This window comes from Pollicipes pollicipes, unplaced genomic scaffold (assembly GCF_011947565.3).
Source record: "Pollicipes pollicipes isolate AB1234 unplaced genomic scaffold, Ppol_2.1 Scaffold_5724;HRSCAF=6776_pilon_pilon_pilon, whole genome shotgun sequence".
NCBI lineage: Eukaryota > Metazoa > Arthropoda > Thecostraca > Pollicipedomorpha > Pollicipedidae > Pollicipes > Pollicipes pollicipes.
The window spans coordinates 54,733,429-54,760,871 of NW_023596746.1; the positions used below are offsets into that span (position 1 = coordinate 54,733,429).

Genomic DNA, 27,443 nt, shown 5'->3' on the forward strand with positions numbered 1-27,443 from the left:
TCCTTCGCCCTCCGGACTTCCTGTCGGAATTTGTCTCGCAGATGAAACCAGTAAAACCGCCGGTTAGTGTCGGATGTAAGTAAAACTCGAGTCCTTACCGAATGAGAAAAATAAACAAAATAAAACATTGCAAAACGCCAAACTAATTCCCTGTATTTTGCGTGAGTCGTATTGGCGGCAATCTAACTAAAGCGTCGAGATGGAGTATTTTTCAAGTGAAAGTGTTTTTGTGATCTGTATTGTTTAAGATGTAGGCGGCTTTTGCGTTTTCTGAATCAGAACGTACTCTGTTTCCACCCCTACGGACGCTCCTTGAATATCGTTAGTCAATATTGACTAGTTGACCTCGGACTAGTAACAAGTATATAGTGTGTTTTTTTCGGTTGTTCCACCGGTAGAGTTTTCCGTTTTTGGAACCTAATCGCTCTGGGCCGCGGGCTGCTGCCGCTCAGACCACTGTTAGGCCGGGTCGTGCTGATATCCGTTTATGTTGTTTGTGTTCGTTTTTTAGGATGAAAAAATGGTCTTGTAATTGGCGTATGTGTCTAGGTACCTCACAGGCTCACCGCTGTTTGTCTTGTATAGGAACAACTGGTCGTTGTTAAGCCTTGTGCAGTTGGCATTTAGTAAGGTTGTCCTGCTTTTCCAGCATACACAACGCACGCACGCACGCATGCACGAACGCACGAACGCACCTGTCTGTGCGTGCGCGTACTTGCACCGTTGCACCAATTTATTGTTGATAGGAAACCGTTCAAGTCATGTCTGAGCTCAGGTTCATGTCTTTGAACTGCCGCGGCCTGGCGGGCAGCATAAGAGACGAGACGTAATTAACTTTCCGAGGAATTCTAGGTTTAACATAATATTTCTGCCAGATACTCACGTGATTGCACACAGCATCCCATTTTTCAATGTGCGTTGATATGGCAAAGGTTATCATTCCCGTAAAACGTCCAACAGCGGAGGAACTGCAATTTTGTTTAAAAATCCTGTGCATGACAAACTATTGTTTGAAAGGCGTTGTCCCAATAGTCCTGTCAAGTCCCGTCAAGCTGTTCATTAATGTCAAATGATTGAGTGCCTGGCCCCAGGCCGCATCTAGTCAGCGCGGGACGGAACCGACTGTCCGGATTTCACGCACGGTGTGATCCCAGGCTCCATACGGGGCCAGTCTTGTGCTTCATCTTCACAAATGATGTCACAAAACATTGGCCTGCGGGATGACTGTCGTGTACGCCGATGATGTCCGCTTTCTTGACACTGACATGCCCGCAAACATTTTTGAATTCAACTCGTGTTTGAGTAGCTCGACCATAACCCTTGAGCGGTTTTCTCAGAGCCGTGTAGAACAGAATTGACTATGATCAAGCCTCAGCAACTTAAGACTGATTAGCAGCTAACGGCATCACTTGACTACAACGAAATCAAATCTTTATCGTGCATCAAAGTCATGGATGTCAACATGGACTCCAACCGTAGCTGGGAAAACCACGTCTCAGTCACGTTCGTCGCTTCTACTGCATTCTGACGGCACTTTCCCGGGTGCTCCGCTGCGTAGTGCAAGAGGCTGAGGAAAGGATGGTAGAGGTGCTGATGCCCCCCCCCCCCCCCCCCCATTTTCGATATTACGTGACCGTGTGGGCTGCGGTGGCTGCTGCATAGAAACAAAGGGCTCAAAAAGCTTTGAACTTGGGCGCGCATGTAGTCCGCGGCCGAGATGCTCACGATCACGTGCTCCCCGCGTTGCTTGAGCTGGGTTGTGTAGCCGGCAGCCTAGATGTTCACGATCACGTGTCTCCCGCGCTGCTTGAGCTAGGTTCTGTAGTCTGCAGCGGAGATGTTCACGATCACGTGTTCCCCGCGTTGCTTCAGCTGGGTTCCGTAATCCGCAGCGGAGATGTTCACGATCAAGTGTCTCCCACGCTGCTTCAGCTGGGTTCTGTAGTCCGCAGCCGAGATGTTCACGATCACGTGTCCCCCGCGCTGCTTGAGCTGGGTTGACCTAAAACAGCTTTTATGATCACCGAGTGGTATATGCTGATGATACGAAACATTCTGTCCGACACCCGTGCTCTCGGGGCGTGGCACAGATGGATGACCTCGAGGTGCCCCGAGCTGCCCCCGGGCCGGTCGTCGTGCGACAGCTGGCGGCGTGCTGCGGCTCCCGCGAGTGGACACTGAGCTTATACGCCGGTGATTTTTCCCGAGCCACTCGCGTGTCGGTCTCATGGGTAGTCCATATACCCTGGCTTATATGAACAGCCTGGTGTTCACATGCGATCGAGGTGAATCCACCACTTTTACCAGCTTGTGTGATATGCGTGTGTTTTTGCTTTCGTGTCCAATGTTCGTGACGTGAATGTCGGATTGGTCACAATTTGAGGCATACTGAATGCAATATATATATATATATATATATATATATATATATATATATATATATATATATATATTGACTCTACTTCCGAAAACCATTCCCTTGTGCGGCGGGGGGTGAAACCTCGTTGTGCTGGATTGCGTGAACCCGGTGGGCCGCGGAACGACCCGGAGGAAACAGAGAAAAAAAGGAATGTGAAAGACATTTGTGAAAGCCAGGCGGGCGAGCTGTGGCTCACATGTCGATGGAATGTTTGGTGAGGATGCAGAAGGCTCTGAATTACCCGTGGCTAGAACTAACCTGTATTGCCCGTATAGCGCCAACACTCACCGGCACATAGTACTGGCTGCGTTGCTGCTCCGCGGCCATCACGTTACGGGCATTGGGATAGGGGAGCGTCCTGCAAAAGGACGCGGATGAAGCAGACGCTGTGGAGGTCCTGGGGACGTAATGAGTCAACTGTGGTTGCCTCGCAATCCAGACGACGCACTCCGTGGCCACAGTGCGGCAGATGGACAGCTGCGTTATGGCTTTGTTATACCCACTGCAACGCGCAGTCACATAACATCCCAAGACCAGCAGCTGTGGCTGGTATATGCTTACGTCACCGGGCTCAACTCCCTGCTGTCGGCAAGCGCATGTGGCCGGCGACCCCGGACTGAATCTCGGCAGCTTCAGTTGCACCAACCAGTTTAATGGTAAAAGGCGCTTCGAGTCGCCGGCGATGCCTGATGCCCGCGCGGTCGCAGCTTGCACTTGTCCCCCTGTCCTCCAATCTGCTGTCCTCCTATCCTCTTGTCCTCTTGTCCTTCAATCCGTTGTCCTCTTGCTCTCCTGTTCTTTTGTCCTGTCCTCCAATCCGCTGTCCTCCTGTTCTCTTGTTCTCCAATCTGTTGTCCTGGCCTATTCTCCAATCCGCCAGCCGCTGCTTGTTCTTCAATCAGCTGCATCTTCTCCGTTGTGTTCGTCTCTGTGGACTTGTCTCTGGCGATAGTGTTTTCCCAAGTTTCACGCCGGTGTGATGTCGACATTTCAAGGTGTTTTAGTCATGTTTTGGTGCTGTGACATCGCGTCTCGCTCATTCTCTAGCCTAAGTCTACAAACAGTGATTCTCAGTCTCATGCTCCGCCGTTTTGTTCAAATAAACTTTGTTATGTGACACTTAGTGCTTTGTCAATGGATGTCGTTCGTGTTCCGTTTGTTGACACAAAACGGAAATGAAAAATGTGGTTCTGGTACTAGGGTAATACGTTGGTTGGCTGCATTATTTGTTTGTGAAATCACGGCAGGGTGTACTCAGTAAGAAAAAAAACGTTGCGGCAAGAGAAGCGCATATTACAGGCGCTATGGCACGTGAGATCATGCTCCATCGGACGCCATTTTGAGCCAGGATTGTCATACAAGCCGTGTACCGTGGCGTCCCTGGGGAGAGCGAGCACAGTGTTTCGGCGTTGGCTGATTGCTTCACTGCTCGATCTTATGATGTGCTTGACATGCTCTACTTTTTTTACCGCAAACGCTGCAGCACGTTTAGGTCATGCTTACAGCACTGTCTTTGCAGTCTGCGGGCAGGGCAGCGGGGCTTTCCGGACTCACAGCTTTGGTCCTGGTCGGCCGCTTTCGCGCGGCCAGGTTCTCAGGGCGAAACCTAGGCCGTCTGCGCGACCTGAACGCTTCGGACAGAAGTTTCCACTTTGGCCGACGTGTCTTGTCGCTTATTGTATCAATGATAATAAATAAAAATGCGGTGAATTGGCCCGTTTCCAGCCATGAACTTTGGCATTGGGATTTGTACAGTACTTATGATGTATATAATGTGTATAGTCGTATAATCTATATAATATGTTAAATACTTCTGACTAAAGTATTGGGTTGAAAAACGGCTCATAACTATTCCTGGAAATAAGTGAGTGTTACATGAAAATGTGTTGCAAACATAGGCAGTTGGCAGATGTGAGAATGACCGCTTTTTTACCTTGAATATGGCATATTTGATCAATGCTGTGCTACTTAGTGATCGCCGCGCCAGGTTCCACCTTCCAAGGCACTATCACGGTTATGTCATTCAGTCCCATGCTTGACTCGAGAACCTGGGTGGCATTCTAGGATGTATAGCAAATATTCCTAGATAGGCTCATTTGCTCCGTAATGGTAGCTGTCACTTAGCGGGAGATTCTCCACTGTATGAGCGCTAGGACCTTCTATAATGATCGTGAATTGCACACGTCAGGCAGCAGTCGTTTAGGCTTATGCTGCCAGCAAAGGACTTGGTGTATCCGCTAACAAGAAAACGGAACGAAAACGAAGAAATCAAATGAGAGAACTGAAAAAAACAGTATCGTTTTTAGTTACCTCCTGGCGAAATCAAAGCATTCGCCTAATGCGCTTGTAGGCTCACTGTAACGGTTAAGGAACGCTCGCTTGCGGTGTGACGGGTCCACGGCTGACGGAAGACAAATGCTAGTTCTGCTAGGTAGTATTAGTTAAGTCATGTAAGTTGTTCAGTGCATTAGCGGGGAATATTATTCACATAGATAAGACAGTAGTATTAGCCTTATTCCTCGGAAAAGACGGGAGAACGGAGATATAGTTGGTTTGACATTTCGGCATCATGGCTTTATCGAAACAATAGCAGAAGTCTTATGCGATTGTTTCGATAAAGGCATGTTGCTGAAATGTCAACCCAATTATATCTCCATCCTCCTGGTTTTCTCCAAGGAGTAAGGCTCATACCACTGTCGCAGTATAGTCATGCAATAATTGTTGGGCGATGTGATGACCTTATACGATGTCGAATTCGGCCCTGTCAGGTCGAATTGGACGGGAGCCAAACTAGTCATCAGTGCATCGCGCTGTGTTCGGATCCTGTTGGGAAAGCATGTTGCATTGCTTTATTGAACGTTTCTGCTTGAAACTCGTTTTTATTGGAAAGTTCAGCTTCGCAGTTACGAAGTTTTGAGCTGGCTAATTATGCATAACATCAAACAGCGCATTCATTGTTGGTCTAGTTTTTCCCGCCTTGTCTTTCAAGTACACTTTGCTGCTTTCGTCGGTGTTTTCGGGGCGGGGGAGGCATGTGAACTGCTTTACTACTTTTTGTTGAAGTAATGTGTCCAACGCCACTGTTGGGCACGACATCGTTCAACGGTTTTACACTTTGATTCCCCAGAGGCTTTAGACTGGCATTCGCTGGCCGAAAAAGAAAAATTTCTAGACCATAAAGCTATAGTCATAGTGAATCGATGGAATTCATAATGGGCACTTCGCCTAAAAAAGGTTAACCGCATACTTTTGACACAGGCTGCAGAGATATGCGTGGGGAATTTGAGCTGTAGTTACGTCTTTCAACACAATCATGGCCGCGCACAAGCTGCTGGACGAGTTCGCAGACGAACACGTCCACCGTGTAGACCTGAATGGATCATGACTATGGTCACGATATTGCATAAACAATAAAAACATATTCTGCTCGCATTGTTTATGCATCTAAATAGTGGTGTTGCAACCGTTGAACCATTGTTCGCTTAGGACCCTTGGCGGTCACGCTATCTCCCTGCCGGGCCAGGACTCCAGCTGGTTAACTACTATTCGTTATATATATATATATATATATATATATATATATATATATATATAATGTGTGTGTGTGTGCATGTTTATTTGGTTATTTATGATAGCAACAACTAAGCACGCGTAATAACCATAGAACGCAATATCTGTCAGCTCTGGTCATTAATACAGGACAAACGTGAAAGTCTATATTTTTTTCTGCATCATTTTGCGCATTTATATCGCAAACCAAAAAGGAATTTAACGGACAGCTGTGTAGTTGAATCTAATAAAAGACCCCGATATCTGCCTCATTTTTGTTCTGAGCTCCCTTTTGGTCGTTTTGAAATTAAAGTAAGTTGAAGTGGCTCGTGGGTAGTGCGGTTGGTATGGATTTTGTTTGTTCACTTCATGTTGTCGGCAACGCCTCGAGCTACAGATTTATGATAAGTGCATTCAGTGTGTATATGAATTGAATGTGTGTATTAAGATGGGCTAGAAATCTTGGTAAGACAGGTCGTAACTATTTCTCACTTTTCTTCGTTATAAGGCCCCAAAAATGAGTTGGTTAAAGCCGAAGGGGTTGAAGCGGTGGCATTGCTCCAGCTCGTAAAAGGCGGTCCTGTGCCATATCCGATCGACGAATTTGTGGTAGTATAGGTATGCCACTCTGCCGACAGAATGAGGTTAAGGGTAAATGTTTACACAACTTGCCGGCTAGGAATGTGTCTTTGCACGTGCCAAAGATCACGGTGCCACATCAAGAGCACGCGTCATACCGTACGCGCATCCTTTGTCCAAAATCAAGGTACTCACCCGTTGTAACGACGTGTTTAAAAACAGGACCTAATCGCGTCCGAACTCACCTGCACCTGCAAGCATATTATTGACCTTGATACTTAATTATCTCCTTGCGATAAGGTTATAGTGTCTCATTAAGTGCGTGCAGTCTCAGCAGCCTCGTCAGAGGAGTCGAAAACAAAGTCCTGCAATTAGTAATTTCACTGAGATCGAAAATACCTACGAGTCTAACTAACCCCCCCCCCCCAAAAAAAAAAAAATTAGATGAGATTGGTATGTTCTGAGGTACGCAACAAGAAACCGTAAGCCTTTTTTTAACGGTTAGGCTGATCCAAGTAGTTTGACTTACTTTCCTTGCGTCCGTCTGGGCGGTTCCGTGTTGAGAACCGGAAGCAGGCGGCCGATGACGCGGGAAACAGGCGCTATCCCCCGCCTCTTGTTCTGTGCCCTCCGGCGCGCGCTGTCTGCAGTGGCGGCCGTCAGTGTTAAGCAGTCGGCCGATGACGCGGGAAACAGGCGCTCTCCCCCGCCTCTTGTCCTGTGCCCTCCGGCGCGCGCTGTCTGCAGTGGCGGCCGTCAGTGTTAAGCAGTCGGCCGATGACGCGGGAAACAGGCGCTCTCCCCCGCCTCTTGTCCTGTGCCCTCCGGCGCGCGCTGTCTGCAGTGGCGGCCGTCAGTGTTAAGCAGTCGGCCGATGACGCGGGAAACAGGCGCTCTCCCCCGCCTCTTGTCCTGTGCCCTCCGGCGCGCGCTGGCGGCGGTGGCGGCCGTCAGTGTTAAGCAGGCGGCCGATGACGCGGGAAACAGGCGCTCTCCCCCGCCTCTTGTCCTGTGCCCTCCGGCGCGCGCTGGCGGCGGTGGCGGCCGTCAGCGTTTGCATTCATAAAGCGCTTGTCATAGCGTTTGCATGCCTTATCTTCGCCATCCTGCTAACACGCCGTGCCTCTGCCTGCAGCCAAAGTGCAGCAGCGGCTGCCGCTGTTCTACCTGGCCAACGATGTCATCCAGTACAGCAAGCGGAAGAGCCTGGACTTTGTGCCGTCCTTCCAGACGGTGCTGGAGGGCGCCATGCCGCTCGTCAGGTCAGGGCGACTGGACTGAGGCTGAAGCTCGTGTGGTCACGTGTCGACTGGACTGGGGCTGGAGCTGGGTCTGCCGAGGTCACGTGTCGTCTGGTCTGGGGCTGGAGTTCGGTCTGCCGAGGTCACGTCGACTGGACTGGGACCGGAGCTCGGTCTGCCGAGGTCACGTGTCGTCTGGTCTGGGGCTGGAGCTGGGTCTGCCGAGGTCACGTGTCGTCTGGTCTGGGGCTGGAGCTCGGTCTGTCGAGGTCACCTGTCGACTGGACTGGGGATGAAGCTCGTGTTGTCATTTGTCGACTGGACTGGGGCTGGAGCTCGTGCGGTCACGTGTCGACTGGCCGGGGGCTGGAGCTCGGTCTATCGAGGTCACGTGTCGTCTGGCCTGGGGCCGGAGCTCGGTCTGCTGAGGTCACGTGTCGCCTGGCCTGGGGCTGGAGCTCGGTCTGCCGAGGTCACGTGTCGTCTGGCCTGGGGCTGGAGCTCGGTCTGCCGAGGTCACGTGTCGGCCGGACTGGGGCTGGAGCTCGGTCTGCCGAGGTCACGTGTCGTGGGGCGTGGCTGGGGCCATCGGGCCTTTGCTGTGTCAAGCAGTCGTGCTCTGCATGTTTACGGACTGTGCTCTCTGTGTGTCGACCGCCCCCACACTGTGAACCAACTGACTCAGAGTTCGTGTGTGGAGCTGCTATGTGTTCCGCCTGAGTGTTGTGGGCGTGGACAGAGTCTGGTGTTCGTGCCGGCTGGCCCTGCCCGGTTTGCCGACAGGCTGTGGTGTAGGTGTCGGGCGAATCTTGTCTTCGTGTCAACTGACGCTGTTGGGTGTGCCGGCTGTTGGGTCTCCCTGTGTGCCGAGTGAACTTCTTGTTCGTATCGGCTGGCTCTGCGTTTTATACGGACTGACTGTTCTGGGTCTTGGTGTTGGAGGGTTTAGTAGGCATCAGCGATCTGTGCTGTGTTAACTAACCCTGTTTGGTATGTCCTGACCCCAATCTTTGCTCAGTCTGGCCCTATCAGTTGGCACCGCTGCGTTAGCCGATTGGCTTGTGATGTGTTCTGACCTGACCTGTTCAGCTGCCGACGCTGATTGGATTGTGCTGACCCCTGTGCCGTCTCCAGGGACGAGAAGCTTCGGCCGGCTATCACGCGCATCCTGAAGATCTGGGACGACCGCGGCATCTTCCCGCAGGAGTTCATCGCCACGCTCACCAACGTCGTTAGCAACGTCAGCAAGGCGGACACCAAGGAGAACGCCCAGATCCTCTCCGACTTCAGGGTACGCGGCTCCTGGGCGGTCGTAGCAGCGGCCACGGGCCCGCTCGAATGTGGAACTGTTGGTCTGGGACGGTGGTGCAGGCGGAGTACGGTGAACGGCGGCGTGTGTAACTCTCATTGATATGCCTTGCTGCTTGGGATAGGATGAAAGACACGTCATTCGAACTCTGTACCTTTGGGAGCTTGTTACTTCAGAGGGTTAAGAGGTACCAGGCGTCTTTGGAGCTATTCACGCTTAAAAAGAAAGTGCAGTCTCCCGTATTGTAGCCTTCTCTCGTTGGCCACTACGCGAGGGATACTCGCCGTGTGTATCCCTGTGTAGCCAAGTCGGCAGTGTGCGCCGTGTGTAGCCAAGTCGGCAGTGTGCGCGGCTGGGGTTGTGTTGTCGAGGGGTGGGGTTGGTACTGTGTGTACTGTTGTCACAATGGCGGCCGGTAATCGGGAGCCAAGGTGTTTCAATTCATTCCTAGGCTGTTTTACTTTTTAAGTTTAATGCGATTTACCGTCAAACATCATCCAGCAGCAAACCCTAATGATGCGCCAGATGCTAGGCGGCACAACAGGTATCAAGTCAAGCGTGCCATCCCATCACCAGTTTCGTTTTCCTCGGGTATCAGAGCCAGGCGCCAGTGTGCGGCGGTGTGCTGCCGTGGTAACGGGCCTTGTATGTGCTGAACATCGGCAGCCGTCACTGCGGCCCGGGGACCTGGTGTGCCTTCAGCCGCCCGCGTCCCCGCCGTCACCGCGAGCCCGGGGACCTGGTGTGCCTTCACCCGCCCGCGTGCCCCGCCGTCACTGAGGGCCCGAGCGCCTGGGTGTGCCTTCACCCGCCCGCGTCCCCCGCCGTTACTGCGGCCCGGGGACTTGGTGTGCCTTCACCCGCCCGCGTCCCCCGCCGTTACTGCGGCCCGGGGACTTGGTGTGCCTTCACCCGTCCGCGTATCCCGCCGTCTCACTGCGGACCCGAGGACCTGGGTGTGCCTTCACCCTCCCGCGTGCCCTGTTGCAGACCAGCGACCTGATCAAGCACGTGCGGGAGGTGGACGAGACCGAGAAGGAGACGGACAAACGACTCAAGGCCATCAACGACGGCGAGTTCCACGTCTCGGACACGGCCATCGAGGAGCTGCGAGCCAATGTCAAGTGTGAGTGGCGCAGTCGGCCGCGCCGAGCAGGGCCGCTCCGGTGTCGGGTGGGGCCCCTCCGTCGAGCGCGTGGGAAGGGCGCACGCCGGACGGGGCGGACAGTGGGACGTGTTGTGGTGGCTTGTAGTGGACTGGCCGTCGACCGTTGGTGGGTTAGCTGTGGCGCGAACGGCCTGTCGCGTCTCTCTGTCCATCACCATCGCTGCGCGTCTCCCTGGCAACGCTGTGGGCCTGCCGAAGGCTCTCCGCACTCGCCGTGGTCCCCGACAGGCCCGCAGCCCTGGGCCCCTGGCGGTCCTATAGCCCTGGTCCGCGGCAGTCCCACAACCATTGGTGTCCTGACAGACGTACAGCCCTTGGGCCCCTTACAGTCCCACAGCCCCCGGTCCCCGACAGTTTTACAGCCCCTGGGCCCCCGGACCGTCCTGCGGTTTCGGACCCCGACAGCGCTACACCCCCCGGGCCCCCGGCAGTCCTACAACCCTTCGTCTCCGACAGTTCTACAGCCCCTGGTCCGCGGCAGCCCCACAACCCCTGGCCCCTGACAGTCCTACAGCCCCTGAGCCCCTGGCAGTCCTACAGCCCCTGGTCCCCGACAGTCCTACAGCCATTGGACCCCTGGCAGTCCTACAGCCCCTGGTCCCCGACAGTCCCACAGCCATTGGACCCCTGGCAGTCCTACGGCCCCTGGGCCCCGACAGCCCCACAGTGCCGGCTCCCCCACAGCCCGTCGTCCCCTCCAGCCGTCCTCACCCGCCCGCTGATCGCCACGCCTACCGTCGGCAGCGCGTTCGCAGTCGAAGCTGTTCGTCAGCGAGCTGGAGGAGGGCATCCGCGCCGTGGAGCGGTACGTGTCGGCGCTGGACCGCGAGATCCAACAGCGCGCCGAGCTCATCGAGCAGCTGGAGCGCAGCGAGATCTACTACGAGACGCAGCGCAACGACGCCAAGGTGGTGGCCGTGGTACGTGGTCGGGCGGCGGTGGCGGCAGCACGCGGGCCGGGCGGCTGGGCGCCGGCGAGCGCGAGGAGACGCTACGTCGCCAGCTGCGCCTGTCCGTCGCCATGTTTTGGTCCGGCGGCGTGGACGGCGACATGTGCTTGGTAGGCCCCCGGGGCTTGATTAGTTTTGGATTAGAACGTTTCGCTTGCTATTTGTTAGATCACGACGGTGCCTGATGTTTCGAGATTGATGGCTATTTGGAAATGTGTTGACATGCTGTTTTTGATATGGTATTATAGTTGTTAAACTGTTATTCGCTGTTCTCCATTCGTGGAGGGGAGGGGAAGTCCGTTGCCCGCTTGAAGCCGCGCCATGTCACCCCGGTGGACTGGGGCACCGGGACTGGACGTGTCTGCTCGGTGCAGTGCAGTCCTTCTACGCGCAGGCATACAAGAACTTCAGCAAGCGGGTGCGGGAGATGAAGAAGAAGGTGGAGGAGGGGCTGCCCGACCTCCCGGACGTGTCGCCGGTGCCGTCGCCAGACATCAACGCGCCCTCGCCGACCAACTCGGACGACGGTCTGCAGCTGCCCGACGACGGTACGGTCTCCGCTGACCTTAAGTCATGTCAGGTCAGGTCACCGACGTCCCCTACACCGCCCGGGACCGGGCCGGTCCTGCACAAACTCTAGTCACAGGGGTGTGGTCGGCAGCTGGGGTGGCGGACCCAGGGGAGCACCCGTCCGGCTCCCTCTCCCTGGCGATGCGCCTCGAAGGCAGCCCGTGCTTGGGCTGGGCTGCTTGTGTTCTGGCGTACACGTCGTACATAACATTTCTTTGACCGTATTTTGTCATGGGATGACCTGAACGTGTTGATGTTTAGACCAATGTTTATTAATACTTAGTTGACATCACCATGTCTGGTAGTTCAGTTGACGTGCTGGATGACCTTCGTGGATAATTTTCACTGTCTTGCAGTGATACCTTTGAGTTTTTGGTGCATGTACTGGATTGAGAAACCTGGTAGGAATAAAAACAAGTGTGTTCGCGCAGTTATTGCACTTTGGCGTTCCGTCTTTTGGCTTTAATATCGTGATCTTCAATGTTTGGGACACTCCACGGTCACTGTTAGTCGCGTTCTTTTTTGAACCGTTTTGTAATTTGGAAGTCTTGTAACGGTTTTGTAGTTATTTTCTTCTATTGCAAAGCGATGGTGATTGTTCCCTGAATTGTGGATCCGGAGAGACCGCGATGAAAACTGCGCTTCTTTTTTGAGTGCATGACATTGTACTGTGCTTTGTTGTTGGTTCGCACAGTCTGTCGAGAGGTCACAGGGTCCCATCACGTGCAGCCGAGACATTTGTTTCCACCGCGTGGAGGACGAATCATGGACTGGTCCGTTTGCATGGTTGGGCTCGGCACACATTTACTTGCTGCTTTTGGGAAGCCTGACTCCACTACAGGGGCCAAGATTGTACAGTCACGTGCCAGTCGTCGGACCGTCTCCAAGCGTCGATGAGAGATGCGTTGGGCGGTGTGTGGAGCGCGTCCGTGTGTACAGCGGCTGCTGTGTGTGTGCATTCAGCCGGGAGCAGCGACAAGACGGACCCGCGGTCGGAGATCGAGCGTCTTCTCGGCAGCTGGACGTCCGGCAACACGTCCAACAGTCCCAAGGTGAGAGCGCTGCCGGGTGACGCGGCGCCTCCGCTCGGCCGCTGTCAGCACCGGACCCCGACCGTGGCCGTCGCCTGGTCGTGGCCGTCTCCTGTTCCCGGCCTTGCCTGCGCCGGTACGTCGGCGGTCCCTGTCAGCCCGGTCGCTGCACGTCTGGTGCTCTCCCCGGCTCTCTGGTGTCCGTTTGCCATGGCCGCGGCGGCATCAGGGACGCCCAGCTCGCTGTCTGCGCGTCAGCTGGCTCACGTGGTCGCGCGGACCCGCCGCTGCCTGCCGGAGTAAGTACGCCAGCTCTCACACGTAGCCTGCCGCTCCTGGAATGATCGTCGATATTGGGCACGGGGTGAGGCAATGTTCGAAGGCCTGCTTCCGCGTAGCCGTCGAAAGTTAGCTTTACTCGTCCTCGGCTCCACCGATCGTACCTGGAGAGTGGAACGGCTTGGCAGCACCACGGCTGGGATGGTGGGGCTGATAGCCGGGTCCCGTCGCCCGTCATCTGTCCAGCTCCCTCGTGCGCTGTTCGATCGCTGCTCGTGTGCGAATCACAGGATGACTGTTACTGGTGTGAATTCGGCCATTCAGACCATAACCCTCCGTCGTTGAAAGTTGACGACAGCCTGTGTCTCGAGTCGTATCGCCCGCCCCCGCTCATAGCTCGGCTGTCCGCTCCACGCCCCCTTGCGCCCTCGCCTGGCACCAGCCGGTCCGTGCCACGCCTGGTCTCGGCCGGTCACCGGGCCGCCCCGGACCGCCCCCACCCCCGACTGGTCCTCTGACGCCGGCCGGCCGGCGCGCGTCGTCAGTCGACAGGCGCGCCGGAGAACGGCGCCCCGTCCGGCCTGGCCGGCCTGGCGGCGGCGGCCGACGGCGCGGCCGGCAGCTTCCTGGGCCTGGCGGCGGCCGGCGGCGAGCCGTTCCCGGCCGCGCTGGCCGCCGACCTCTTCCCGAGCCGCAGCCCGCTGGCGACGCTGCTGCCGGGCCGCGACACGCCGCCGCCGCCGCCGCCGCTGCCGCCGGCGCCGGCGCTGCCCGCCGAGTCAGGCTCCAGCATCACGGTGGTGACGGGTGTGCAGCAGGGCGGCACCGTGTCGGCGCGCGACACGCCGCTCGAGGACGATCACGACTATGTGAGTGCGCCGGTGTCCGGCCGGTCTCGGCCTGGGTCGCTGCCGCGTGGGCAGCGTATACGGCAGACGATTCGTCGCACCGCTGGATGAAGGCTGCTGTGCTCTTGACTTTGGAGTGTATCCAATTGTCTGATTTGTGTTTGTGTTGCGTGTCTTACATGCGTTATGAAGCATGCCAATGTTGTATGCAAAAGCGCGCTGCATACACGCTGCGAGTGACCGGTGTTCCAGCCGCGTCAATCCCTGTGTCTGAAGCCGGGGTATGACGGCCACGCCCTGCGCCGCAGGAGGACGACTACGAGGCGGGCCCGTCCGGTGGCCAGCTGTCCGACTTCATGCGGCTGATCGGGCAGAAGCTGCAGGCGAGCGCGGCACCGGAGCCGGCGCGGACGTTCACCAGCCAGCCGCCGCCGCCGGCCGCGTCTGTCGTGCAGATTCCAGGCCTGGACCTGACGCGGCCGCCGCCGGCGCTGCCCGGCGCCTCCCAGCCGCCGGCCGGCGCCGGACTGTGGAGCTTGCCGCCGCCGGTGCCGCCGCCAGAGCGCGCGCGCTCCTGGGAGGAGCCGCCCGACGCGCCCTGCTCGCCGCCCCAGTACGAGAAAGGTAACAGCGCGTATAACTCGCAGATTGACCTCCCCCCAGCGTTCAAGGCGGTGGAGGAGAGCCGGCTGCCTTTCAGCACGGACACGGACCACCGCGTGCTGCCGCCGCCGCTACCGGTGCCGCCGCCCACCGCCGCTGCCGTCGCCGCCGCCGCCGTGCCGTCAGCCGACTCGGACCTGCGGCAGCCGTCGGTGGCCGACTCGGACCACCGGCTGTGGGATCGCAGTGTGGACGACTTCATCTCGCAGGTGACGGACAGGGATTACCGGCGGCGCGGAGACGAGGACTACCGGCCGCCGCTGACCGACCTGGCCGGCGACGACGACCACCACTCGCTCGACATGGAGATCTCCGACGACGAGGGGCGCCGCGCGTCCGGCGGCACGCCGGGCCGCGCCGCCCCGGTGGGGACCCCGGGCCGCGGGTCGGCCACCGTCCCGACCGCCGAGGTCATGGTGGTGTCGCCGGGCGCCCCCGCCTCGGCGGCGGCCCCTCCCGAGCTGGTGCACATCGACGACGACGAGCCGGAGCGGGACGTCGCCGCCGACGAGGCGGAGGCGGACGAGCCGAGCCTCTCGAGCTGGTCGTCGAGCGTCGGCTCGCCTGAGCCGGAGGAGGGCCGTAGCGAGCGGCACCGCAGTCGTGAGCACCGCAAGAAGCGCCGCCGCCGCGACAGCGCCGGCCACCGGCACAAGAAGGAGCGGCACCACTCGGCCAGCCGCACCGGCAAGCGCGACCGTCGGCCGTCGGGCGAGGCGCGCCGGCGACGCTCCGACAGCGACGAGCGCGACGAGCGCCGCCGCCGCGACAAGCACGCCGTCAGGGCCAAGAAGAGGCGCTCGTCGGAGCGCGAGAAGGAGCGCCCGCGCGACAAGGACCGCGAGAAGGGACGCTCGCGCGACCGCGACAGGGAGCGCGAGCGCGAGAAGGAGCGCTCGCGAGAGGAGCGCGAGAAGGGCCGCTCGCGCGACCACGGTCGCTCGCGCTCGCGTTCCAGGGAGCGCGACCGCAGCGAGGGCCGGCGCCGGAGCGGCGGCGGCGGCTTCGACTACAGCCAGGTGGGTGCCGGCGCGCACAAGGCGGGCGGCAGCGGTGCGACGCACCGCGACAGAGGCAGTCGGCGTTGGTAAGGCCGGACTGAGCGGGGCAGGCGGGCTGCCAGTCGACGACACGTGTTTGCAGGGATACGTAGGCGGTGGGGCGTCTTTGGCGAATGGAGGCTGTAACCGAGTTGACGTGAAGCTTGCGTTTTGACTGGATGTTCCAGCGTGATTTATGGATTTCTTTGTTTCATTTTTGCTGTTCACTTTATTGGCTTGCGTTCGGCGGGCTGCCTAGTTAAGCTTGTATATCGGCATTTTGCTGTGACGACCGGCAAGTGAGCGTTGTATCCGACGTCGGAGATCGCCGTCCGCTCGCCTGCGAGCGAGCTGTCGCCTCCACGCGGCGCTAGCTCTGTACGAGTCGGCGGGCCGGCCCTGTGCGCCGGCGACATGTCGCGTTCGCGTGATGTCGGCGCTGTAGTGACCTGTGCGGTGCGCGCGCGAGCAGTGTGTGTGTGTGTGCATGTGTGCACTTGTCGCGCCGACGAAGCTGTCTGAACGGGCACGGTGTAGTAGAGTAAACGTCCTGTCCGCGCCAAAAGAACGATGCCACGTCGATCTCTGCTTTGATTGGAGGTGGGCCGTGCCGAAAATGAACGTGCGCAGACCATCGCTTGCCGATCCGTCGGGACTCGGCGCCTTTTGGTCGCCGCATCTCATTCTCGGTGACCTGCTGAGCTCCAAGGAGGGCATGTCCTAGTTTCGATAGAGAAAGGTTAAGGAGAGTCGACAGAAGTCTCTTGATCGGCATTTGGCCGTGAAGAAGTTGTAATTGGGAGGCTGTTAATAGTCGGTGGTGGCAATGTTATGAAAAAGGGCGAATAGGGTTGGGGGACTGCCCTAAGGAACGTTGAAAGATTGGTTCACAGGCGCAGGAGGACTTGAACCCGTGAAAATAGGAGGAATTGACAGCAGATGAGCAGTATGGTCCATGGGCGACTTAAAAACTTAGGCGCCCCATGAAAGAAGACCGTTGCCGGTGAAAGAAGGGGGTTTCTGCAGTAGACTAGGAGACCAACCCATAAGAGACTGGGAGACAACGCTGAGTCGGGGACACTTCGCAGGACAATCTCGAATACCCTCTCCTAAAACCCCTCTCCAGGGCACCTTAACAATGTTCCATGGAAGATGAGGTGAATGTTCTATACGATCCACAGACGAATTGGCGACCGTTCCGCTTCAGTGTGTGCGTGGGGGGGGGGGGGGGGGCTATTCCACTTCGTCGCGCGCAACTAAGTCAACTCTGCGAGGCGGTAGGAGACCTTCACATTTGGCTTGAGGCCTGTTGCTCGGCAGGAAGGGTCTTAGGGGACTGCTTCACGTGAGACCAAGACTTCCATGGGGGACACGGGCGATATGTTAATCGATATTTAGATGTTTTAGTGGTCGACTCCGGAATTAATGCGTGGGCATGTGCAGTGGCAAAGAATGTATGGAGGGCCTGCCTTTGGCGATGGGTGTGTAGATGGTGCAGACCCCCCCCCCCCTCCCCCTCCTCCCCCTGAGGTCCTGCTATGTGCTATTTGGCGCTCCCAGACAGCAAGGCGATGTCCTGGAGCAAAGAGCCCTGCGGTGGCCGCCGCATTTTTGGTCCGCCGCTCCGACCACGAACGTGTCACGTCCGGTGGTGCAGCAGGTCCTTGTGCAGCTTCCAGATCATTCATGGGGCTGTCAACGGACACCGGTGCAGACAGCCACGTGGGCGCGCTGCCCACTGACGCCCCTAGAAAAGACCAGAGGCTCCACGGCAACCTCTGCGCCGCTGCACGGTGGACGAGCATGTGGTGGCAGCAACGTTGGCCGGCCTGTGTCGTGTGACCTATTTGAGGCCTGAGCTGGTCGTTTTCTGTCAGGTTTTGGGTGGTGTCAGCGATAAAGAGAACGCGGCCTTGGCTTCGGTGCTGCTGTTTACGCCAGTGGTGAGGGATTTAGAGGATACTGCGCCGTCCGTCAGCTGGTCAGATCAGAAGTGCTTGTTGGTCAGGTCAGTTTAGAATCGCACGAAATTGTCATCAGATGGATGAATCCCCGTGGCTGATATTACAGCCTCTTCAGGTCGATGCCAGCTGGCGCTTAAGTAATCGTGGAAGGCAACGCCGGCTATCCGCTTGATAGGGATTTTGAGCGGTTTACTAAAGTTTCTACTGATGTTTCGGAGGAAGTTGTGGAAATGATTGAGGTCTTTGCTGGAATTGTAGAGCGTGGAAAGCATCTGCAGGAGGTGGAAGCTCGCCGGAAGAAAATCAGCACTTATTGAGCGTTCGCCGGGCACTGAGACGCGTAATGACCAGGGGCCACCAATTTTTGATGGGGGGACCAAGTCGTGTAAGATCATCAGGACACTTGAATAAAGGGAAATTAATAAGAGATTACGCGTCTTCTAACTGGCGTTTTCGAAAATGATCATTGCTATGCAAATCCCACATGTGTCTGGGGTTGCGCCACCGTGAGGCGTGGGGGCTCGGAAACCGGGGAGGGGGCAGGGGCTGAGACCCACGACTTTCTGAAAATCTAGTATCGACACTTTGAACGTGGACTGGAGTGAAACAGTCCAAATGGAATGAAACAATATTTTGTTTCCGCTCCATACGGGCGGAAACAAAATATCGCCGTGTCGGAACCACTCAGTGCAGTGTATCCAGACCAGCAGCAGTGCCAAAAGTTTCGCATGGTGATATTGCATGCATTTTTATGTCGTAGGTACACTCTGCCCTGTACTGTCGGTTCCAAAAGTGTTGATGTTTGCTTGTGGAAAAATCGTAATCGAGAGGAAAGCCGGCCTTCTATTATGCTCTTCATAAAGCATCCCAACGATGCGCTGCTTGAGGATCACAGAATTCGCATATTCCTTCCAGGTTCCAAAGCAACGCCGCTTATGGCGGTGTCTAAAGCGCAGCCAAACGTTCTTCGGCCTGATGAGTTTGGGCTAGCAAAATCGATTGCGGCGTGGACTGGATCCATTTGTCCCTGGCGGCGAGGGCCAGCACGTAACGCACTGCCGCTGCGTTGTCCATGCGCTGCGCGTCACCATTAGGCGAAGGCAATTTTCATGCTCTGTCGCGCGCTGAAGCTGTGTTCAGGTGCGGCTGAACTGGCAGGCAGATATTGAGAAGACGACCAAGGTTGACGAATTTGGGGATGGGTTCCCGCGCGTGGTGCGTCACATTTTGAGTAACGGACAGGGGAAGGTAGCAAATTAGCCACCAGGGGCTATATCTGCCCACTGGCAAATGCGAAGGGGCGTTTCCCTCTTGTCTCGCTGGTGGTGCTGCGCCGGGGTGTGTCTGTGTGGCTGGTATTCACAGCTTCTGCGCGACCCGGAATAAGAATATTCCGAGCTTGAAAAGAGTGAAAAAATGAATGAAACCGTATCTTTTCGGGTTACATGACGACGTAGTGTGCTTCAAGCAAAGCGCATTTCAAGTATGCTTTCATGTAAAATGCGGGTTGAAAACCCATGACGGGCTGGTTGGGACATGTGGGACCCCTTAAAGTTTTCTTTTTTCAGTACGCCGTGGAAATGAAACGACACAAAGCCCGCGAAATCTTTAAAATACCTCCAAAATCATGCGAACTTGGATATAATTCCTGCGTAATCGCGTAGTGCCTGGTGTAAAGCTCCTGGCACAGTGGGCTGGGCTCCCTTTCACACTACCCTCGGCTCCGTCCAAAAATTTCCCCGCATTTTTTTCTAAATATTGTCCGCTATTGTGGACGGTGTTGCAGCTCAGGTCAGTGACAGGGGCTAGATGAACTGAAATAACTTCAAGAAAACCATTTGCCACGGTTTGGTATTTAGCTAATAGCTCATTTTATTTAAATGAGTTAACCGCTGAAGGAATTTCCAGGAATCGAAAGATATAAAGCGTGTCACGCATGTGCCTGATTGGCAGTGATGCGGAGAATACGGGCCCCGTCACCCGGGAGTAATACTTTGAAGTCGTGTCTTTCCAGTTCGGCCAGCTACTGAGGGAATACTTACTGAAACCCGTTCCGCTGCAAATTATGAGACCATAGAGGGCTTAAATATTAAACAAGACTAACGAATGCGCATATGACACGTAACGGGGCGCTTCAGCAATGTTCATGAAAGTTGTCCATAATTAGACAAGCTACCAGGGTTCCAACTTTCGGACTTCCACCTCATACTGATGTGGGCTACCGCAGTGACTTGCTTTGCATTTAAGATATCCCCGTTCATTGAACGGATGATACCAAAAAAGCAACTTAAAATTTCGCGTTGCTCCGCGCCGGCGTTTTTTTCTTCTTCTAAGCCTTGGAAGCGTTAAGAGGATGGATTTCTGTCGCGCCGGCTATCGTCATCACTATTGGGGCTGTACGGTGCACACAGCTGCGGGGGCTAAGTGGCTTTGCCTGTTTCTCACCCTGGCAAGAAGAGGGGACACCGCGGGCCGTCCCTGGCTGAGACCGGCTGAGAGCTCGTTTTCGTTTCAAATCGGAACTTAATTGCACCAACACTGTTGGAATGGCAATTATTCCAAGAGTAACGATGCTGGTTTAAAAGTCCCCTTCAACTGCAAAATTCATCCAAATTGCCGTACAAAGTGTCGTTCCGGGTCCCTGGAGTACGGTAGGTAAAGAAAAAAAATATTCCGGCCAGGGGCGTAGTTTCGCAAAATAAGTTGGGGGATGGAGGATTATAAAAATTGTTCCACCTGCACCCAGAGTATGTACACAAACAGGCTCCTCCGCGGGTCCTGCTCACTTTCTTCCCAAAGACGGAAGAGAGCTGAGGCCCAAAGTGGGGATAGGCTGAAGCCTGTCCAACTGAAAAGGAAACTGCGCTACTTATCTCGCGCTATCATGCGAGGCACCTATGCACAAAATGTAGGTGCGGTATGAATGGAAAGCATACGCAAAGTTGCGGGACTGTATCTATTTGAGTTCTAAAGCTTCTGCAAAAACACGATTGAAACGCTGATAGCACGTGACGGTCATTGGCGGAGATCGTACGAAAATAGCAATCGCACTTGGGGGATCAATGATGTTGCATTGTAGCGCGTGCACAACATCAATATTAGTTTTCGCTGGTGCCTTAAAGAAATATTTTATATCCATAGGCTGCAGGCATGTGATATCCAATCACCTGCCAACGTGGCTTTGAGCTCCACGTGCGAAAGGCACTGAATGTATTTGGTTAGTGGATACATATTTTATTTTCATTTTTCTTGGTTCAGTTCAAACAAAGGATAGAAAGGTCGACATTAAGTCAGGTCGGGCGAGAGGTCAAGTGTGACAACATCGCATTGAAATGTGCACCATCGGGCTACTTTCGTTGCAAGGGTTCGTTTGACACCCATGTCGATAAGTTTATAATATTTTCACTGTTAAGTAATGCTGCATTCCCTCCAAAAAAATATATTGTTCTCCTCCGGTCGGGGGACACATTCGCTTGATGTTAAGGTAGAAAAAAACAGAGTCAGCATGGTGAGAGAGTGCTGAGGGCTCCGTTTCAAGCGTCCGTGCCGATGTCAATTTGAAAAACGCCGTTGTTGGTCTATGAGAGGAAATGGCTTCAAAGCACTGAACTTTAAGGCTCTTTGCGTACCCGCTAAGCACACATCAGGTCTAGCAAAAAATTACACCTCCGAACTCGCACTGAATCGAAGAACGAGCCTAGCCCCGGGCACTCGTACTTCTCAAAGAAGTGTTGTTCCGGGACATTCTAGGGTACACTCCCGCTCCTAGTGTCACGTGTTTGACCTAAAGATTCAGGTGCGTTCCCTGCAACATGTCGATGGTTTGCGTTTAAAACGCGCGTATCGTGACGTAGATTGCCCATATTTGATATAGATGGTTCGTGTTCACATGGCGCAACCTCTTGTTGCCGCCCAAACGGCGCGCGGACCGGAGCTCCATCATAATTTGGTGGTTTGCGCACACGCTGTGAAGACAGACCCTTAGCGAACATATACCTCGGCGGTATACATTTGGCAATGGCTTGCGACCCTGAATGCGGCAAATGGCTTCAGCGATAGGAAATTGGAACCCGTCTGAGGTGTCTCGCACCGCAATAAGCACTTAACTCATTGGACCAATTTAGTGCCGTCTCGCGTTTTCTTCGTGACATTAAACTTCGCTCATTGCGTGCACCACTGGGCTTCTCTTTGGCAGCTATGTACTACTGCATCCGAGCCCCTGACGGGTTACCTGTCTTCCCAGTTGGCAAACGTTCAGCCTTGCACTCTCCCCATTGAGACAGTGCTGTGCTGGTACTCTGTCGACCAGTCGCAGCGCGCCTACGGATACTTATCGAGTCACGTGACCCCTGTGGAATGCCCGGTCCGAGAACTTGAGAACCGGTCCGCAGTTCTGGCTTCCACCGGGGCCGGTTTGTTGGACCAGTCTTCGCACGGGCCGGCTGTATCTGGACGCACAGGCGCCGGCTGTATCGTGAGCGGCGGCAACCCACCGGCGGATGAGCCCCGTTTCAAGTTCGCCCCCCGGCAACTTGCTGGCTGCTAGTTGGCGGGGGCGGGGTGGTAGCTGTCCTATACAGCCGTTCAGTTCGGTTTTCAGTGGGATTTGACACACTCCAGGGTGGCCGGTGTAATAAGACGCGCTCCGGTGGCGCGGGCAATTTGAGGTCCTTAGGTGTCAAACTGCCAACCTACGTGTCAAATGCGGTCAAACTCCAGATTGGCGTCCATAGTGCCCTCAGATCTCCTCATGCGACAGCTTCAACCTAGATGCCTCCTCTAAACGGGATAGCACTGGCTTTCATATCGGATCGGTGACCTTGCTTGACCTCCAGAATGGAAAATGATAAACGCGTCGGAATTATTTTGTTATTTGAATTTGCGATCGACGCCGAATACTGCCCAGGCGGCATGCTCCTCAAAGGAATTGGTTGATCGTCATTGCAAGTCATTGTGCTGTTCGGACCTCCATGACGTAAAACCAAGAGATCTATTGCTGTCGTACTCGGGACTTCGAAATTATTGCTAATGACAACCACTTAAAGCAAGATTTCCCATAAAATACCTTGGTTTTTACCTGGCAATCGTAATATAAGTCAATTCTTTAGCTGTGGAAACTCAAAGTCATATGACTTCACCTATGACTCCGTTGTCGCATCATATTGAACGATCCATGGGGATTATCTTTGCTAAAGCAATGGTCTGACTTTTGGCCATTCGACTGCCTCCAGCTATACAAAGTTTGGTGTGGCTGCGCCGCGCTGCTAGCAGCTTATCCTGGAAATAGCCTTTGGGGGTGTTAAATTGACCCGCACCCCACCGGAGCGCGTGTTCTGGGGTCACCTCAGATGGCCACCCTGTCACTCCGCTGTCACTTTGGCTGTCTGAGGGAAGTTCACGCTCGCGATAAGGTTTGCAAGAATGAGCAACATCTGAAATTCTGGTTGCGTGTTTTGTGGCCAAAAGATGTCTTTCGCAAAATGTAAAGTTGGTTGGGTACAAAGCATGCCTCTAAACGCCCAAAAGACACAAAAGGCTCGCGTCCGAGATGTTTCCGAGTATTACAAACCGAGGGGGTGGCTGCTCCGGGGCCTCCTGATCAGGGTCATCCAGGGCGTAAGGCTCTGCCTGGACTCAGGAAAGTCAGGTTTCCGCAGTCGGAACGGTCAGAGTAAGACGCCGTGTCCTGATGTCGACCCACATGCCACCACGGACATGCCCACCTATCCAGGCCGTCTTAAATGTTGTGCATGGTGGTAGAAGGTGCTCTGCAAAGGGCCAAAGCAATGAACTGGGCTCAATCCTTGAAAAGGTGTGTTACTGCTGCTGCTAGCAAGAGGGCCCCAATGACGCATATCCCTGAGACGTCCATTGGCCGCTGCCCTGCACCAGGCCATCCAGGGGCGTAGTTTCACAGGGTAAATGCGGAGGGGAAAGGGGGCTAAACAGTGAGAATGACGCGCTCGGGTGGGGGTTAAATTGACCCTCCAAGGTTTTCCGGAATGGTTTCGGGACGACGCCGCGTAGCTGCGTCAAATTTTGCATAGCTGTAGACAACTGAATAGCAGATCGTCTGGCACCAAACATTTACATGTACCTGGTGAGGTCGCTGACCTATGGCAGGCCAGTCAGGCCATGGTTTCAGCGAAGGCATTTTCTAGGGAATCGTTCAATCTGATCCAACAACGGAGTATTAGACGAAGCCATACATCTCAGATACTTTTTTAGGCAACACAACAATTAAATGAACAAATAACGATCGACCTAGGGTCAGGTATAAAGGCCAGACCAAGGTCAAAACCAACCTGTTTTACTACTCTAGGGCCTGCTTTGCGGGGTAGTTTCTGGTGCTCATTTCGAATTTATTGAAAACGGGAACCGCATTCACACGCCTTTCATGGACCTCGTAAAGGTCAGAATAGGTCACTGACCTTAAATGACCCAGGTCAACACTTTGTTTTTAGTTGCTGTTTATACTGCCTATCGTAATATGTGGCGCCGATTCAAATGCAAAGCTCAAAGCAGTCTTGTGTGATTTTGGTCGGCAAGACCTTCAAAGGGTCAAAAAGGTCACTGACTTTAAATGAGTATGTTACCTTTTACTTAGAACAGTTATCTAGGTTCTAGGAACCACCGCACGTCTGGGAATCCAGAGGTACGGGGTTCGATTCCCCGCGGTGCCCGCCCTTCCTGCCAGGGTGAGAGGCAGGCGACGCCATATAGCCTCAGCAGCTGAGTGCGTCGTAAAGCCCCAATGACATGACATATGGGTTCTAGCGGCCCTTCGGAGACCAACCTGGAATTTGACCTTGTTTGACCTTATGATCTTACCGAAGACCATGGCCTAAAACTTGGCTTGACTTGGCCCGGGCTTTGTTTTGACCTTACCGAAGGCCATGACCTAAAAACCTCAGAATTTGACCTGTGTGAGCTTACGTGCAGGTCAACACACCCTATGAATCTTGTGTCCCTAGCTTTCTTTGTTCCTGAGATTTCGGGGGGGGGGGGGTTAAATTGACCCCCACTCGAGCGAAGGGTATCCAACCGGCCACTCGCGGGCGTGTTAACCTACCTCCAAAATACGCCATCAACCTAGTTACTCCCTAGATTTTGCCCACTTTTTTGCAAAGTTGTGTGTGGTCTCGCCTAAGCTGGCGCGAGGGGGCTGAAGCACCCCTCCCCCCCCCCCAAGCGGCATAGGAAACTACACCCCTGATCTCACCTATTATTTTGGTTCCGGTAGCTTTCACACGCAGGCCCTGAGGGCCACTCCCATAGGTGCAAACGTACCACCTGATAAAACGTTGGGACGGTGTAACGGCTGGTCGCATGAGGGATGGAATAATGTGCTGAAGCTGGGGTACGGTGATGGCGCCGGGCCTTTTACACTGGGAGGGCGCATCTTAGAAACAAACCTCACAAAATATTGTAGTGCAAAGAGTAGCGGCGTAGAAAGGAAGATGAATTCGGGTCAAAAGGTGCTGCAGGTTTTTATGAGCTCTGAAAACTGCATCTCGCATAACTATTTCAGTTAACTCAGTCCTTTTCAGTGACATCATAGACTGTTGCGTTTCCCTTGAAGGGAAGCGCTTTGTCTATTTTGGACGCTTGAAGTCCGTAGGTACAACTTGCTTTGGGAGGCGGGGGTAAGGGGTCACGGAGAGCAGACATTGCAAATGCGTTAACTTGTGCCAGTCGGCCGACCAGCTCAAAATACCATATTTTGTGGTCGAGTTGGGATGAAACTGAAAAAGGGCTAAGCCAATTTATCCTGCTCAGCCCATATAACTGATTTCGAAAAGTGCACTCCTGGCTGTACCTGGCACGCGAACCTTGGCCGGAACATCGGTACCCTGGAATCATTTGCCAAACATGGAATCCGCGCGAGGTGCCCCGCTCTTCTGAACGCACCGGTGCTGTGCCCCAGCCAGCGTCGGCTGGCCGTTCAGCGCGTGACACTTGACGGTCATAGCGGCCGCTGCCGCGCGCTGTGGCCTTGGGGCGGCTGCCATACCCGGCAGCCGGCCTGACCGGCGCGCGCGCTGGCGGCTGGGGCCGGACGGGCGGCACGCTGCTGTGACATCGGCGCTGACTTGGCCCCAAATCCTCTTGTCATTGACGGACCATCAGGGATTTGCCTTCGGCTCTTTGGTGGCATTGAGTGGTCACGGAGCCCGAAATTGCATCAGTGCCCGCGTCATGCGATGGGCAGTTACGTGTAGTAGAGGGCGAGATCGGGGGGAGCGAAAGGTTCTGCGGTGAAATGTACCTCACGACAGGAATTGAGACGAGCCCACGTGGTCATTAAAGCAACCTTAGGACAGACTGCGCTTACTTGGCCCACACAATCCCCCATGGCCAGTCCCGCAGTTTCAAGGATTTTGGCATGTCTTTCAATACTGGCCAATTTTGCTTCTCTCGGCTGTGGATGTTTGTGTGGATTGTGAAAGCAACTGCTGGTAAGATAATAATGTTTGCGCGTTTGTCGGCTCCGGCCTTTGATAAGAAAAAGTTTACTGCGAATGCTTTTTTAATTCCGTCATTAGAGGGACATCGTATTTGCCGTTTATTCTGGATGCGCCCGCGGTTGCCCTCCAAGCGACCAGGACCTGCCCAAAAACTGCGCTGCAGGGTCGAGCTTTCGGTTGCTTGCGCGGACAGCCTTAGGCGGACAGCCTTAGAAGTGTTCCGGGAGCATTTCTCCGCGAGTGTTGCGTGGTGACAGACGATAGCCTCGCAGTCCATTAGTGACAGTCGAGTTCGGCGCGCTTTCCCAGTCGCCCCAGCCGCTGGCACGCGATGAGCGTTTCAGTCCTCATGCGAATATAGAAATTGGGTGAAAGTCTCCAACACATTGGCTGATTCCGTATGCAAGAGGCAATGCGTGGGAACATCACGCACGGATTATTGAATTGCGCAAGGTTGATCAACATAGTGAGATCGTGGGCGTAGACAAGACGTGACTTAAGCTTGGCATAAACTTTAGTTCGTGACCGAATGTCTCAACAGCCCACGAAAGAAACGTGATGAGAATTACCTTCGTGTGATTATTTGTTGATGACTAATGCTTTCCGTGCATATTTATGGCTGGTGTATTGCTACAGAAGTCACGGCTGGATAAGAAAGTGGCAACAGGCTTGGTGGCTATCATTTGGCAGTGATGTGGCGGACATGAAATGTCCGCATCGACTGGTGGACGTCCTGGATGAGTTGTCAGAGCTCGACCACAACTGCGAGAAAAGGAGCGATCAGGTCGAGGACGGACGTGCGCACGGGCTGTAGAAAACAGCACCGCTTACCCCGAGGGAAAAGCGTTGTGTTGGAAAAGCGTTGGAAAATGTTGGGTCAGACGACCGATAGCCAGAACGGACCGGCTGTAGTCTCCGTGCGGACAGTGGGAGTCCGCCGAATAATACGACTGGTTGGCGTAGCCAAGGGGAGAGCTTTGGCACCCCTGTCCCCACCCGGAGGTGGCGGGGGGTCGTGGAGCCGAAGGACCCAGGAATTTTTGGTAGTTAAGACTCTTTTAAGGCTTCTAAAACATCAAGGACGATTCTTGAAGGAATTAATTTTGGGATCCCGACCCTTCAAATGTTCTGTTAAAAAGGGAGAAATGGGCCCCTAAAGTGACGAAGTGGATCCGCGGGAATGAAAGTGCCCACTGTGCCCCGATTTGCCCTCATTCTGGGCGGAATCCTGGCAACGCCATTGTTCAGACTGATCTTTACAGGCCGACTGATCTTGCTGAGAATAGCCAGGTAGCTATGTATAGGCCCCTGACATGAACGGTGTCAATATCCAATGCCGAGCGTGCGCAAATTAGTGAGGCGGTG

General features: G+C 54.8%; 1 protein-coding gene across 1 annotated transcript in view; it reads left to right on the forward strand.

Annotated features, from left to right (window-relative positions):
- Window positions 1–15,019: 15,019 nt before the first annotated feature.
- Window positions 15,020–27,443, forward strand: part of LOC119103216 (uncharacterized) — a 37,406-nt gene continuing 24,982 nt past the window's right edge. Inside the window, exons 1-2 of the mRNA XM_037226659.1 lie at window positions 15,020–15,090; window positions 15,391–15,625. Coding sequence (XP_037082554.1) covers window positions 15,020–15,090; window positions 15,391–15,625 — 306 coding nt within the window. The remainder of the gene's footprint in view (window positions 15,091–15,390; window positions 15,626–27,443) is intronic.